The 17586-nt window shown below is 36.4% G+C and overlaps 1 protein-coding gene across 3 annotated transcripts in view; it reads left to right on the top strand.

Moving 5' to 3' along the window:
• The window catches only part of SCAPER (S-phase cyclin A associated protein in the ER), a 520882-nt gene that overhangs the window by 433367 nt on the left and 69929 nt on the right, over positions 1–17586 (top strand). For all 3 annotated transcript variants that reach the window (XM_032342354.1, XM_032342353.1, XM_032342352.1), the window contains one exon: positions 4017–4249. In XM_032342354.1, the coding sequence (XP_032198245.1) occupies positions 4017–4249 (233 nt within the window). The remainder of the gene's footprint in view (positions 1–4016; positions 4250–17586) is intronic.

Genomic DNA, 17586 nt, shown 5'->3' with positions numbered 1-17586 from the left:
ATAAATCTTAAAAAAAAAATCTGAAAATTAGAAATATAGTAGATGAAAAACTCAGAAGGAGGACTGGAAAATAAAGTTAGGTGATCTAAGAAGTAGGATAAAAAACAAAGGATGAAAAGCAGGAGAAAACAAAATACTAGAAAGTTACAGGCTCAGTTCAGGACCAGAGTCCAACAGAGAAAATGAATGGGAGGAAATTAGCAAAGAAATAATGCAAGAAATTTCCCCATAAGTGAAACATGCAGTTTTCAGATTAAAAAGACAACTGAGGGGGCGCCTGGGTGGCTCAGTGGGTTGGGCCGCTGCCTTCGGCTCAGGTCATGATCTTGGGGTCCTGGGATTGAGCCCCACATCGGGCTCTCTGCTCAGTGGGGAGCCTGCTTCCCCCTCTCTCTCTCTCTCTCTGCCTGCCTCTCTGCCTACTTGTGATCTCTACCTGTCAAATAAATAAATAAATAAAATCTTTAAAAAAAAAAATGGACAACTGAGTTTTTATACACACACACACACACACACAATGAAGAAGGACCTATACAGGAAATCAGAGATAAGAAGTTCCTAAAAGTTCTGAGAAAGGATGAAACAGACTATGTACAAAAACATTAGGAATTAGATTGGACCTCTTAACAACAGTGCTTGAAGTTGGAAAGAAGGGAGCTGTCTTTCAAAACTCCAAAGGAAAGTTAGTTCCAACCAAGAATTCTCTATTCAGCCAAACTATCATTCAAATATAAGGATGAAAGAAAGATATTTACAGACACACGGGTCTCAAAATTTTTCTTTCCATGTACCATTTTTTTAATTATTATTATTATGTTAACCAGTATACAGTACATGATTAGCTTTTGGTGATTCATTAATTGTATATAACACCCAGTGCTGCACCCTTTCTTAGGAAGTTGTTGCAATATATTCCTCAACAAAATGAGAGAATGAGAAGAAAAAGAGGAATCCAAGAAATAAAGGGAATCTAACCTGGGAAGGGGTGGGAGGAATTCTTAAGATGAAGATAAAAGACAGTCTCAAAATGAGAGTCATACAGTACAGAGCAAGCAGGCCAGGTTAGTGCAAGGGGTGTGGTAGGGTTCAGGAGAATGTCTCCACTGAGGGAGCTAAAAAGAACCAATAATTCCTGATGCATCTGAACTTGAGAGGAAATTCCAATTCAGCCAGAAAGGTTGACAATGCATTAATGATAGGTAAATAGGAAATTCAGCATACAAAAAAGGTTACCGAGGGGCACCTGGGCGGCTTAGTGGGTTAAAGCCTCTGCCTTCGGCTCAGGTCATGATCCCGGGGTCCTGGGATCGAGCCCTGCATCGGGCTCTCTGCTCAGTGGGGAGCCTGCTTCCTCCTCTTTCTCTCTGCCTACTTGTGATCCGTCTGTCAAATAAATAAATAAAAATCTTTTTAAAAAGTTACCCAACTAAACAAAAAACTTGTATAAGAAAGTAAATATAGTCATCATATGATAAATAGCTTAACTGTGAATAATATATGTATAGTCATAATGGGAGAAACAATACCACGCAGTCAGTAGTACTGCAGACCAAATATTCTGCTTCTCTCTTTCCAAGTACATAGTAGGATGACATTTCTTGGCTCCCTTATGGTTGGGTTGGACTATGTGATTAGTTCTAGCCAATAAGGTGAGCAAAAATGGTGTCACTTTCAGATACTGCATTAAATGTTGATATAGAACCTTGCAGAGATCTTTTTTTCTTCTCTGCCACTGTGACCTGCAGTGCCTTGTACTGTCCCTGATAAATTAATTTATTGGACTATTCAAATTAAAATTAATTAAAATTAAAAATTCAGTCCCTGTGTCACATTAACCACATTTCCAGTGCTCAAAAAAGCCACTTGTGACTAGTGCAGATATAGACAGTATAGACTGAACACTTTGATCATCTTAGAAAGTTCTTTGGGTCATTGTTGCTAGAAATGATAGTTGCTTTGTCACCTGGGCTCCCGAGTAAGGACAATAGGGATGCAGAGTTTCAGGCAGCCTGACATGGACATGTCATGTGAATGAAAAATAAAGCTTTATGTTTGAAGCCACTGATATTTTTCAGGAGTGTTTCACTGCACTATAACCTGCTCTTTCTGACCTATAATAGTTTCAAACTCCATTCATCATATACCACCTTCTGAATTGGGACAGTCTACGTTACACTAGCCACAATCTGAAAAGCTTTGTGTGACTGTTTTATAACTGCTATAGAATTTCAAAGGGAACTTTCATCAGTTAACTGGAGTACACACTGCAGAAAAATTCTACTCTAATTACTTGGGCTTCAGAATGGCTCAGTGGTCAGAGATAACTTATGGTCAACAGTCTTATAACAGGCTAGTCTCAGTGAAGTGATTTTCATGAAATGTCTAATTAACAACAAAAGGAATGGAAGAAACATTTGCTTGTGTTTATAAAGATCCTTTTCTTTTTTAATCCAAGTGATTATTTGTTCCTCTGTCTTCTGATAGAACTGGTGCAGGTATAGAGTGAGGATAAACAGAGGGTGATTGTTACTAAGTAAGTGCATTTGTAAAGTGTCATCATTTGCCGGGTGTTTTCCCCTTCATCATTTATTTGAACTTTATAGTAGTCTCAGCAGGTAGGCAGATATAGAAACCAAGTCTCAGAAATGTAAAATTATTAAAATCCTATAATCTGCTGAAGAAAAACTGGATCTTGAATATAGTACCATCTGATTCTAAGTCCATACCTCCTTTCTTCCCATCCTTAGCTTACTGCCTCAGCCCCTTTCTTGGTAGTAAGGCCTTCAGGAGGCAGCTCCTCTTCTTCTTGGAAGAGTGAGCCTTTAAGTAGCCATTTGCAGAACAAGGACACAGAGCTCCTAGCCTGGTAATTATGTATCTAGCCATTGTACTTCTTAAGTCATCCTTCTTTGTGACAGCTGATGTTCATACACAGTAGCATTTACTCCTAGTAATAGGAGGAATCATAGTAAGATTAGCAGTTGTAGTAGCAGATAACATGTCTGTGGGGCTTACCTATGTGCCACACATTGTTCTAAGAATTTACACAAGTTGATTTACTGCTATGATTATGATTATCCTCATTTCACAACTGAAGAAACTGAGACACAGAAAAGTTAAGGAACTTGTCTAATACCATATAGCTTCAGAGCCAAAACCCAAGCCCAGTTCTAACTCCTAGTCCCACTTTTAACCATGTTACTTCCTGTAAACTATACACAAAGATGGCCAAATATGACCCTATATATTAGAGGAAAAGCTGTTTTGCCATTTTGTGATAAAAAAATACAAATTTCACTTTAATAAAGAAATTTAGATTAGATATTTTTAGAATTCAATGAAAGAAAAGAATTCAATTCAAGAAAACAATGCTGCTGTCAGTTTACCCATTAGTTCATTTTCCGGGCTCATACAAAAATTTTTTTTTTTTTTAGATTTTATTTATTTATTTGTCAGAGAGAGAGAGAGCAAGAGCGAGCACAGGCAGAGTGGCAGGCAGAGTCAGAGGGAGAAGCAGGCTCCCTGCGGAGCAAGGAGCCCGATGTGGGACTCGATCCCAGGACGCTGGGATCATGACCTGAGCCGAAGGCAGCTGCTTAACCAACTGAGCCACCCAGGCGTCCCGGGGCTCATACAAATTTTAAAAATAATTTATTCAATTGAATAAACAATATTTATTGAGTACTTAATATATACATAGGCATGAACTAAGCCTTTTATATAGATTAGCTCACTTAATCCTCACAAGAACCCTAAGATATAGGCACTGTCATTGTCCCTGTTTTATAAATGAGAAAATGAAGCTTGGAAGTATTAACCTTGCCAGGGTCGCTCAACTCGCAAGGACAAAGCTGAGACTTGAACTCAGCAACATAACGTCAAAACCAATACCTGAACATTTAACTAGCCACCTCTACAATTTCAAAATTACTTGTGATTCCAGAAAGGTTCCAAATTATCTCTGTCCGTTTCTGGTGGTTTTACTGATATATAATTACTGTATTTTTTCCATCTAGGTTTATGTTCCAGATGAAAATAATGCTATTTTGGGAAGAAATACAAATAAGCAAGTTTTTGAAGGTTTGACAACTGGACTTCTCAAAGTCAGTGCTGTGGTTTTTAGCTGCCTGATTGCCAATCGACCAGATGGAAACAGCCAGCCAGCTACACCAAAAATATCAACACAGGAAATGAAAAACAAACCTTCACAAGGTGATGCTTTTAACAGTCGAGTTCAGGACCTCATCAGGTAAAATTGCTAGATTTCTTCAAACTTTCTTCTTCTTTAAAAAAATACTAAAATTATTTAAATCTCAGTGCCCATGTGAAGGCATTGGTTCTCACAACACCATCCATAAATTCTTGGTGGAAAATACACTACATTTTGTAACACAGAGAAGTCCTGTTAGTGAAAAGCAATACAGTTAGAACTCATCTGTCATTCTTGATATTTAGATATTTGATATTAGAATATGTAGTGTCTTAGCTTTTATAACTTTCTTTCTGTCAACTATTTCCCAACTCAAGAATTTCTAAGAACTCCCTTATTTCAGGTCATCTCTGGTTTTAAACTTGGTTCAGACTTAAAACAATAATAGCTATTATTTATGGAGCACTCATTATGTAAACATATTGTAATAGAAGCTTTGCAGCCCTATAGGTGTAGGATTTCTAATTCAGACTTTGTAGGTGGGGAAATTGCCAGAGAGCTTAAGTGCTTTGCCTAAGTTTATGTAATAAATAAATATAAAAAGTAGGTAGGAGATTTGAGATCAAAACTCAGGTCTAGCTAGATTCCTAAAACTTGTGTGCTTTCCACTACACAAACGTAGCAATTTCTGACACCTGCTTAAGGTCAACCCTTGTTCACTCCTAAGGTCACCTCTTCTCCAGGGAAATTTCCTCCTATTCTGACATTTGAACTCTTTTTCCCTCAGGAATCTTGAATCAGGCAGGGCATTTAATTTCCCAGTAGGGTTCCATTTGGTGTTAAAGAGTTTCTTGCCCCACCAATCAGTAACTTTTCTGTGATCAGCACAGATCTCTGGTTTCCAAAATCCATGCAGTTTATTGCTCTGAAGCTTATGGTAGGTTAATAGGTTAAAAGAGAATGTCCTCTTTTCAACATTTTGAGGAACCTCCATGCTGTTTTCCAGAGTCGCTGCACCAGCTTGCATTCCCACCAACAGTGTAGGAGGGTTCCCCTTTCTCCGCATCCTCGCCAGCATCTGTCATTTCCTGACTTGTTTATTTTAGCCATTCTGACTGGTGTGAGGTGATATCTCATTGTGGTTTTGATTTGTATTTCCCTGATACCGATGGGGATAAAAATATATGTTTATAAAAAATAAAAAATTTAAAAAAAAAAAAAGAGAATGTCCTCTTCTACATTTGTCTCAAAAGAATTATAAATTTCCTCTGGTTTTTCTGTAGTGGTTTCTTGTGAACAGTTGTTTCATTCAATCTTTTTCTTACCCTTGATTATTTTGTTCACTTTTCCCTTCCATTTACCTGTCCTCTTTCCCCAAGCATATTTATTGCTAGAAAGTACTAGGCCCTTTGGGTTCACAACCATTTATCTTATAGCACTTGACTTTCATCCTCCCTGGCCTTTCAGTTTCTTGATCCCCTTCAATTTCCCCACCTCCTTAGGTCACTGTAGAACCTACAGCATCTCTGCTAATACATGCCATTCTGTCCCAGCATTCTCCTTTGGGCTGCCGTGTGATACAGCAACCCTGCATTCTTGTCCATGCCTCAGCTGTGATGAGGTAGAAGGATCAGCCAAAGGCTTCAGTGTAATTCTAATGGACCTTCCAGGAGAAAATACATACGTTTTCACATATATTATCATGGTTCTCAGATCGTTCCTTAATGAGGAAGGTATTGGGGAAAAAAATAACTGGTAATCTGTCAAACCAAATCTCATGTATCTTCAAATGGATAATGGACAATCACAGTCCTTTAGACAAAACTCTGCCACTCCTTATCTCTGACTTGAACACTTTTGGTGAAGGTTCTTTTCTTACATATAATGCATTGTTAGTCGGCTTCATGATGGCTATGTGTAGAACCACAAACTGTAGTTTAGATCTGCCTAATGAAGCAAACAGAACATGTCTAATTCTTTCCATGCTTGCTTTCTCACCACCTCAGATATAATGACTAGAAATCTCACTCCAGCCCCTTCCATAACCTGGGAATTTTTTTCAGTTTATATATCTGTAGAGTTGTAAAGCTGGGCAGAGAAAGTTCGAGCACAGTCTTTAGTGCTATTCTCTGGCTTGTGCTCTAGAAATAGAGGTAGAGCAGAGCACAGCACCCTGACACATGGCTCCTCCTTCTTCTCATCTGGGAGAAAAGAAGCAAGAGGATTTCTAACAAACATGGTAATACCAGGATTTATTGTCATTATTTTACATGGTGTAGTCTAGATCTAAGGACGTCTCAGAAATATTTATCAGTTCATGCAATGGTCACCTGTAGCACTTGGTGCCAGACGCCATACAAGGTCCTGGGATACAAAAACAAATAAAAGGACCTTTAACAAGATGCCCTTCAGTGGACGAATGGATAAGGAAGATGTGGTCCATATACACTATGGAGTATTATGCCTCCATCAGAAAGGACGAATACCCAGCTTTTGTAGCAACACAGACAGGACTCGAAGAGATTATGCTGAGTGAAATAAGTCAAGCAGAGAGAGTCAATTATCATATGGTTTCACTTATTTGTGGAGCATAACAAATAACATGGAGGATATGGGGAGTTAGAGAGGAGAAGGGAGTTGAGGGAAATTGGAAGGGGAGGTGAACCATGAGAGACTATGGACTCTGAAAAACAATCTGAAGGTTTTGAAGGGGCCGGGGGTGGGAGGTTGGGGTACCAGGTGGTGGGTATTATAGAGGGCACGGATTGCATGGAGAACTGGGTGTGGTGCAAAAATAATGAATACTGTTTTGCTGAAAATAAATAAAAAATAAATTTAAAAAAAAGACCTTTAACAGAATATCCAAATATTATTGTTTGGCTGTCAAAAATCAGAACTTCTTTCTAGAAAGTGAAAATATTGGCAGTGACAGTGTTTAGCACAGTTCTATGAAAGCAGTATTGTTTGTAGGAAAGAAGCAGACTGCATTTTTAAAAAATACTGATTTGAAATTTGTTCAGGAAATGGACCAACCCTGAAGCTCCACAATTCTGTTTTCCAACTTTCTTCAGATATGATTGACATATAACATTGTATAAGTTTAAGATGTACATTGTGATGGTTTGATACAAATATACTGCAAAATAATTACCACAATAAGATTAGTTAACACCTCTATCACCTCACATGATTGATTACCTTTTATATGTGTGGTGAAACATTTAAAAGCTACTCTCTTAGCAACATTCAAGTACATGATATAGTACTGTTAACTATAGTCGCCATTGCATCTCCAAAACATATTCATCTTAGAAATGGAAGTTTCTACCCTCGTACCCTTTGACCAACATCTCATTTCCCCTGGGCCCGGGCCTTAGTAACCACCATTCTATTCTCTATTTTTAGGAGTTCAGCTTTTTTAGATTCTACATATAAGAGACATCATACAGTATATGTCTTTTACCATATAACTTATTTTACTAAGCATAGACTTAACATGTCTTCTGGGTCCATCCATGTTGTTGCAAATGGCAGGATTTCCTTCCTTTTTTGGATAATATTCCATTATCGCTTCTTGACCTTTTGGCTAAGATCAAGTGTGGATAATATTCCATTATACACACACACAGACACTCACACACCACATTTTCTTTATCCATTCATCCGCTGATAGACACATAGAGTTGTTTCCGTGTGTTGGCTGTTCTCAGTAATGCTGCAGTGAACGTGAGAGTCCAGATATCTCTTTGAGATGGTGATTCATTTCTCTCAGAAATATACATAGAAGTAGAATTGATGGATCATATAGTAGTTCTATTCTCAGTTTTTTGAGGAACCTCCTTACTGTTTTCCATAGTGACCATACAAATACACATTCCCACTAAAAGTGTACAAGGGTCCACTTTTCTCAACATCCTTGCCAAAATTGTCTTTTGTCTTTTTGATAATAGCCATTCCTAGAAGTACAATGTGGTATCTCATTGTGGTTTTAGTTTGCATTTCCCTGATCATCAGTGAGGTTGAGCATCTTTTCCTGTACTTGTTGGCCATCTCTATATTCTTTGGAAAACTGTCTATTCAAGTCCTTTGCCCACTTTTTAATCAGATTATTTGTGTTTTTACTATTGAGTTGTAGGAGTTCCTTATGTATGTTGGATATTGACCCTTTATCTGATACATAGTTTGCAAATATTTCCTTCCATTCAGTAGGTTGCCTTTTCATTTTGTTGTTTGTTTCTTTTGTTATGCAGGAGCTTTTAAGTTTGGTATAGCCCCACATCTTTATCTTTGTTTCTGTTGCTTATGCTTTTGGTATCATATGACCAAAAAAAAAAAAAATTACCAAGTCCACTGCAAGGAGTTTTTTTTCCCTGTGTTTCCTTCTAGGAGCTAAATGGTTTCAGGAGGTCATAAATACTTAAGTGTTTAAGTCTTTAATCCATCTCAATTTCATTTTTGTGAGTGGTGAAAGATAGGGGTCCAATTTCATTCTTCTGCAAGTGATTATCCAGTTTTTCCAGCACCATTTATTGAAGAGACTGTCCTTTCCCATTGAGTATTCTTGGCTCCCTTGTCAAATATTTGTGCACTACAGATGCATGGGTTTATTTCTGGGTTCTCAATTCTATCCCATTCGTATAGACCAATGGGACAGAATTGTCTTTGTGCTGGTACCATACTGTTTTGGTTACCTCAGCTTTGTATTATAGTTCAAAATCAGGAGGTGATGCCTCCATCTTTGTTCTTCTTTTACAGGGTTGCTTTGGCTCTTTAAAGTCTTTTGTTGCCACACAATTCTTTTCATCATATCCAATTAGAAATTTATATTTATCTCTCAAAACAGGAAAATGAAACAGTACAACCAAAAGGCAAATAGATGAGTCCAAGTCACTGAAATCAGTCTTTTGAAATCAAAAGTTATTAAATATAAGGCATCTATTCAAGAAGTTATAAAACTGTGCTTTAGCATTTTGCTAGCCAACAAACCCTAGCCACATACAAGGAGGTAGCATAGGCACATCAGTCTCCCCAAATTCAAAACTGAATACATAATCTTTCCACCCAGAGGAACTCCTTTTCCTGTGTCCTCTGTACTTGTCAGTGGCACCAGTATCCCATTCAATTACTTAAGCCCACAATCTAAGCATTGTCAGACTCTTCACAGAGACTCCTTTACCAAACCAACATTCAAGTCAGTCTTTACTACTTATTGATTCTCCTTGTCACTCTCTCTCAGATTTACCACCTTCATTCTACTGCTTGTGTCTTTAAATGTGCAGGTTCTCTTGCAATAGCAGATAGTTTGGCTATTTCTCTCTCATTTCTCCTTTTCAAAATAACTTCTTTTTCCTAATTATAAAACTACTCTGTGCTCAATGAGAAAAACAATTTGGAAAACACAGAAGAGAACAATGGGTATTTTTATAAACACACAAAAATTACCTCAATTCCTTCCACCCAAAGATAATCACTGGGTTGGTTTTGATATACAGACATGTATTTTTTTTTAATTTTAAAAATACTGTAATACATGTACATATTATTTATCATGTTTTTATTTATTTTTCTAAATCAATAGGAACTTGCAAATTACTTTTTACTGGCTTTCCCAGTATTTTATTATATAGCAATGATTTGCTTCAAGTAACCTATTATTACTCATATAGGTTTATTCTAGTTTTTTTACTACAGATACCACTATGAAGAACAACTTTGTACACTCATCTTTCCCTACAACTGATTATTTTGTTTTCTTTGTTTTTAGTTGATTATGTACAGGTGAGATTTTATTTTATTTTATTTTATTTGAATTTATTTTATTGAATTTTATTAATGAGCTTGTTTTATTTACAATTTATATTTTTTAATTTAATTTATTTTTTTCACTGTTCCAAGGTTCATTGTTTATGCACCACACCCAGTGCTCCATGCAATATGTGCCCTTCTTAATACCCATCACCAGGCTCACCCAACCCCCCAACCTTCTCCCCTCCAAAACCCTCAGTTTGTTTCTCAGAGTCCAGAGTCTCTCATGGTTCATCTCCCCCTCCAGTGTCCCCCAACTCACTTCTTCTCTCCTTCTCCCAGTGTCCTCCGTGTTATTTCTTATGCTCCATAAGTAAGTGAAATCCTCTTACACTGGTGGTGGGAATGCAAGTCGGTGCAGCCACTTTGGAAAACAGTGTGGAGATTCCTTAAGAAATGAAAAACAGAGCTACCCTATGACCCTGCAATTGTACTACTGGGTATTTACCCCAAAGATATAGATGTAGTGAAAAGGAGGGCCATCTGTACCTCGATGTTCATAGCAGCAATAGCCACAGCCGCCAAACTGTGGAAAGAACCAAGATACCCTTCAACAGAAGAATGGATAAAGAATATATGGTCCATATATACAATGGAGTATTATGCATCCATCAGAAAGGATGAATACCCAACTTTTGTATCAACATGGATGGGGCTGGAGGAGATTATGCTGAGTGAAATAAGTCAAACTGATTGTTTTCTTAAAATAAATGCTAAGGAGTAGAATTTCTAGGTCAAAAGAATATGCATTAAAGTTTTTTGTCCATATTGCCAAATTGACCTACCCAAAGATTACCTATGAGTAATCATAGGTTTATACAATATTTATACAGCAACTCAATTGAGCCAATTGATGGATACATATATCAAGAAACAACAGTGATCTTAAATAAACAACCTAATTTTACATCTCAAGGAACTTGAAAAAGAACAACCTAAGCTCAAAGATAGTAAAAGGAAGGAAATAATAAAGGTTAAAACAGAAATAAATGAAAAAAAAAGAATAGGAAAATGATAGAAAAGATTAACAAACCTTCAAATGGACAAACCTTTAGCTAGACTAACCAAGAAGAGAGTGGACCCAATTGAGCCTTCATACTTTAATAATACTAGGTACATGTACAGAGGGACAACTGTGGAGAGGCAGCAAAAGGGCAGACATCTAAAAACCAAAGAGAGTCCTCAGAGGAGCCCAACATTGTCAGCCCTTTGATCTTGGACTTTAAGCCTTCAGATTGCTGTCAATCCCACCTTCAGAACTTTGCTGAGATGTGGATGGAATGTACTAAAACATTACTAACCATCCTACTATGAAAGTGGTAGCACAGGGCCATGGGTAATGCCTTTGCTTATTTGGAGCAGTACTAGTTCCTTGGGGTAGGTCCCTATTTACAAGACCTTAGTTCTCTGCTGTAGAGCTGACTGTGTCACTGACCAAATGGCAACATAGTTTCCTGCCAACTGCAGTTCCCCTCACAGGAAGACCAGCTAACAACTATCTGTAGATAAGATGCCATTGTGAAAATATCAGAAATTAAGGGTGGGTGAGGCTGAAGTAAACCTCCCCGAACAACAGGGACCAAGAAGAACTGCATTATAAGGGTAAAAGGAAGAGCTAACACTCTGACTGCATCACCCCTCCCGCAGACTGGCACAGTGCTACATACACTGAGAGGGTCCTGCTAAGCCTATAGTTTGTCCAGTGCAAAAAGAGATCCCAGAGTGAACATCCAGCTCCCCTGGGGCACTGGGACACTTCCTCAGAGGCCCACTTGGGTTTTGCCTCATGAGAATCACTGGGGGAGTCTGTAGGGCTATCACACGATGGGGGGTGGTGGGGGGGATTGACAGCAATCAGCTCTCAAATCCTGGTGGACTGCATTCCTGAGCAGAAATCTCAGATAGGATTTCTGCCCATTCATAGACATAAACCAATAGTCCCATCTGGACAAGGAGCTTGGTTGGCAGTTCTCCCTGATTTGGTTCCTTAGTCACCAGGTTGTACTGGCTGTAGAGCCTGTTCTAGAGTCCCACCCAGGCAGGGGAGCAAATTGACATCCCTGCCCAGCTGCTCAGCATTACCTCGGGTCTTGACCAGCCAAAGAACCCAGGAAGCCATGAAGCCCATCCAACAGCTGTGCATAGGCAGGTAGCCAAGCCAGCATCTCTACCCAACTGTTGATCATGGTTTCTTGACCCACACATAAACAGGAAGCCTGAACAGTGACCCTGAGAAATCTCAAAGCATAACCTATAGCCCCATCCAACTATGAGATATAGCTGGGAACCCCTCACAACCAGAGAACCCAGCTGGCAAACTTGCCCAACATCAGAGTACAGCCAGCAGCCTACCTAGAGTGCAGCCTGCAGCCCTGCCCAACATCAAGGCACCACCTTTCAAAATATGGCAAGAAAAAATAGCCAACCAAGAATACTGTACCTGGTAATGCTGTCCTTCAGAAATAGGGAAAAAATACTTTCCCAAATACACAAAAGCTGAAGAAGTTCACCACCATTAGACCTGCCTTACAAGAAACTCTAAAGTGTACTCTTCAAGCTAAAACAAAAGGAGGATAACAACAAAAACACATGGACATGTAATAGTCACTGGAAATAGCAAACATATAGGCAAAGTCTGAATGTCTGATACTGTAATGGTGGTGCACAATTCACTTAAAACCCTAGTTTACAGGTTAAAAATCAAATATATTGAAATTAACCATAACTACAGTAATCTGTTATTGGATAAACACATATTAAAAAATATAAATTATTATATCAATATAATAATATAAAATATATAAATTATATAATATAATATCTTTTCTATTTATAAAATATAAATATATTTTATATATTTATACATAAATATATATTATAAAAATTAAAAATAAAAATATAAATATTACATCAACCTGTAAAAATATATATTATAAAATATAAAATATGCTTTAATTTTAAAATATATATATTTTATAAAAATATATAAAATATATATAAATTATTACATCAATATCCTAAAATATATATAAAATATGTACTTTATATATATAAAAATATCAGTTGTTATTTATAAAATATATAAATATTTATTTAAAATATGTTATTTATTAAAATATAAATTATTTTTATAAAAATATAAAAACAAATTATTGAGAATATAAATTATATAAAATATAAATTATAAAAAATATAAATAAAAATATAAAAAAATCACATCAATAACCTAAAATGTGAGCAGGGAAGAAGTAAAAGCATAAAGGTTCTATATGCTGTCAAACTTAATCTGCTTAAAGTAGGATGTAATAAATATATTTTATTTAAGACTCTTGGTAACTACAAAGGAAAACCTATTGTAGATACACAAAAGATTATTATAAAGAGTCAAATCACACCACCACAAAGAGTCATCAGATCACAAAGGAAAACAGCAAGAAAAGCAAAGAATAAGGAAAGTATAAAAACAATCAAAAAGCAGCAAAATAGTAAGTCCTTACTAATAAATAACTACTAGTGGTGTAATTGGATTAAATTCTCTAATCAAAGCACATAGAGTGGCTGAATGGGAAATAACAAGATCCAACAATATGCTTCCTATAAAAGACTCATTTTAGCATTAAGGACATACATAGAGTGAAGGGATGGAAAGAGATATTTCAAGGAAATGGTAACTAAGAGAAAGCAGGGGTAGCTGTATTTATATCAAACAAAATAGATTTTAACCTAAAAAGAGACAAAGAGGGTCATTGTATAATGATGAAAGGGTCAGTCTACTAAAAAGTTACAACAGTGATAAGTATTTATGTACCCAACTCTGGAGCACCTAAATATATAAAACAAATACTAATAGAACTAAAAGAAATAAACAATAATATGATAGTAGTTATTGACTTTAATACCCCACTCCCAACAATAGACAGATATTCCACACAGAGAATCAATAAGGAAAGAGCAGATTTAAACACTATAGACCAAAGGACCTAATATACATAGAACATTCTATCCAACAGAAGCAGAATATATATTCTTCTCAAGTGCACATGGAACATTTTCTTGGATGGATCATATATTGTGTCACAAAACAAGTCTCAACAAATTTAAGAACATAGAAATTTTATCGGGTATCTTTTCCTACCACAATGGTATGAAACTAGAAAATGGTAATGGGAGGAAAGCTGAAAATTAAACAGCACAGTCCTGAACAATCAGTAGATCAAAGAAGAAATTTTTTAATATTTTTAAGACAAATGAAAATGGAAGCACAACAAGCCAAACCTTATACTACACAGCAAAAAGCAGTTCTAAAATGGAATTTTATATTGATAGACACATATTTCAAGAAACAACAGTGATCTCAAATAAACAACCTAATTTTACATCTCAAGAAACTAGAAAAAGAACAACCGAAGCCCAAAGATAGTAGAAGGAAGGAAATAATAAAGATTAAAGGAGAAATAAATGAGAAAAAAAGAATAGGAAAACAATAGAAAAGATTAGCAAAACCTTTAATACCTTCTTGGCTAGACCAGCCAAGAAGAGAGTGGACTGAAATATAATTATACATGAAAGAGGAGATATTATACCTGATATCATAGAAATACTAAGGATCATAGGAGACTATTATGAACAATTATATGCCAACAATTTGGACAACATAGAAGTGCGTAAAGCTTACAAAATACAACTACCAAGACCATATATCATAAAAAAAAATAGAAAATCTGCACAGACTTGTATCGAGTAAGAAGATTGAATCAATAATCAAAAACACAACAGAAAAAAGCTCAGGACCAGATGGTTTCACTGGCGAATTCTACCAACACTTAAAGAATTAATGCCAATCCTTCTCAGACTGTTCCAAGACAAGCTGAAGAAAAGGGAACACTGCCAGACTCATTTTACAAGGCCAGCATTACCCAAAGCCAGAAAACAAATTACAAGACAAGAGAACTACAGCCCAATATCCCTAACAAAGGTAGATGGAAACATTCTCAACAAAATACTAGCAAACCAAATTCAAGAGCACATTAAAAGTCTCATACACCTAACACCTAAGTACCAACTGATAACATTTTTCAGTAACTGATGACATTTTTTTATATTGCTTTAGATTTTTTTTTCTTATTGATAAGAAAACCAAATGTCGCAGATGCAGCTAACTTCCCATCTTCATGCTTTTCCCCTTACTCCGTCTCAGGAGCTAAATCACTATTTTAGTTTGTGTATATCATTCCCATGCATGGTTTTATAATATATATATGTGTGTGTGTGTGTGTGTGTTTTATATATAAGCAGTCTATAAAAATATGTACGTGTATGTTTTTGTAAACATATGTATAAATTATTTGTACATCTGTATTTAAAGATCAAATAGATATCCATAAAGTACATTATCTACTTTCTATTTTTTCATGTATTTAAAATTTGCATAAATGCCATCATACTGTTTTGTCTACTTCTTTTTTCACCCAACATGTTGTTGAGATTTATTTATGTTAATGCATATACATCTGATTAATTTATTTTTTTTTTAATATATATTTTATTTTATTTTTTATTTCCAGCATAACAGTATTTATTATTTTTGCACCACACCCCGTGCTCCATGCAATCCGTGCCCTCTATAATACCCACCACCTGGTACCCCAACCTCCCACTCCCCGTCCCTTCAAAACCCTCAGATTGTTTTTCAGAGTCCATAGTCTCTCATGGTTCACCTCCCCTTCCAATTTCCCCCAACTCCCTTCTCCACTCTAAGTCCCCATGTCCTCCATGCTATTTGTTATGCTCCACAAATAAGTGAAACCATATGATAATTGACTCTCTCTGCTTGACTTATTTCACTCAGCATAATCTCTTCTAGTCCCGTCCATGTTGCTACAAAAGTTGGGTATTCATCCTTTCTGATGGAGGCATAATACTCTATCCCCAGGGGTACAGGTCTGTGAATCACTAGGTTTACACACTTCACAGCACTCACCAAAGCACATACCCTCCCCAATGTCCATAATCCCACCCCCTTCTCCCAAACCCCCTCCCCCCAGCAACCCTCAGTTTGTTTTGTGAGATTAAGAGTCACTTATGGTTTGTCTCCCTCCCAATCCCATCTTGTTTCATTTTGATTAATTTATTTTAACTGCTCTACAGATTCTTTTAAATGTATAGATTCACAGTTTCCTTATCCATTTTCCACCTGAGGACAGTAATTTTTACTTCTTCAGCATTTCAAGAAATGATGTAGTGAACATCCTTGTAGAACTCTTTTCTTGCACCTAAATGGGAGTTTCTTGAGTTTACATGTTTATAATGTGAATTTATGAATGCGATGATAAATGCATGTTTAACTTTACTAAGTAATGCCAAATTGTTCTCCAAAAATAAGTATACAAACTTCACTTCTCATCAGCAAAGGATAACAGTTCCATTTCCCCATATCTTTATCACTGTTTTATGTTAGCACACATGAATTACCAGTCTGATGATGTGAAATGGCATTTTGTGTCATCTTCATTTACATTGTGTTTATCACTAGTGAGGGTGAATATTGTTTATTGGCCTTTGTTATAATCAGAATTCATTTGTAGGAAACAAACCATCAAAACTATTTTAAGCAGAAAGAATTTAATACATGGAGTTATGTGCTTACCAAATTGTTACAAGGACTGAAATAGCAGGTTCTAGACTAGATCTCTGGAAATGACTCCTAGAAGAGCACTGCAAAACTGAAACGCTGCTATTTCTGTCAAAATCAAGAGCTGCTGTATCATGAATTGTGTTTAACCATTCGTATTGTTCCATCCAGGAGCTCACTGCTGCTGGAACACACTACATTGGCTAGATCTCTGCCCCTCAAAAATATGTGACCCAAATTCTGTCTCTCAACCTCCAGAATACTGGGGAATTCATTTAAAGACTTGAAGACCTCCAAATAACCTGACCCATTGAGCCAAAATTAGGTCTTCCTGCTAAACTGTAGTATTACTTTGAACATCCCTCTTATAGAAATTATTAGGTGTCAGTCTCTAAGAGGTCCTTGAGGTTAGCATCAGTATCATATTTAGAAATTATATATTATCATAAATAATAATAATATTATTATCAATATGTTAATAATAATCTATATATATTAGAAATAATTGAGTGGATTAATGCATGATTACAAATAGTTATCCCCCACATCTCTTGCATCATTTATAGGATGAATTGGTGATATTCAATTAGACAATGTTGGCAGATTTCAGGAGAAGAGTTGATGAGCTTTTGTTTGAACATATCCATGAACTTCTGGCAAGAAGTCCAGAAAAGCAGTAGACCAAATGATAGAGAATTGGGAGTTATTGACATATCGAAGATAGTTGAAACCATGGAATAGCATGAGTTTACTAAACCTAGTTCAGAAATAGAACCCTTCGGACATTTCATTTGGGGCAAAAGTGGGTAGCTGAACAAGGGTGGGCAAAGAAGAAGAGACAGATAATCTTGCAACTTACACATTCCAGTGGCAAAAGCTGCAGAGGGACTCGTTTTTAATTTCAAATGGTAAAATAAATGGAGAGGCCCATTTCTCTGGAGCATTCACAGCAGCCTCTCTTCCAGGATGTATATTCTAAGAAGTCCATGTTAAAGTTTTT

This window comes from Mustela erminea, chromosome 5, assembly GCF_009829155.1.
Source record: "Mustela erminea isolate mMusErm1 chromosome 5, mMusErm1.Pri, whole genome shotgun sequence".
NCBI lineage: Eukaryota > Metazoa > Chordata > Mammalia > Carnivora > Mustelidae > Mustela > Mustela erminea.
Note: the sequence above shows the minus strand (reverse complement) of the source record. Positions and strands in the feature narration are given on the sequence as shown.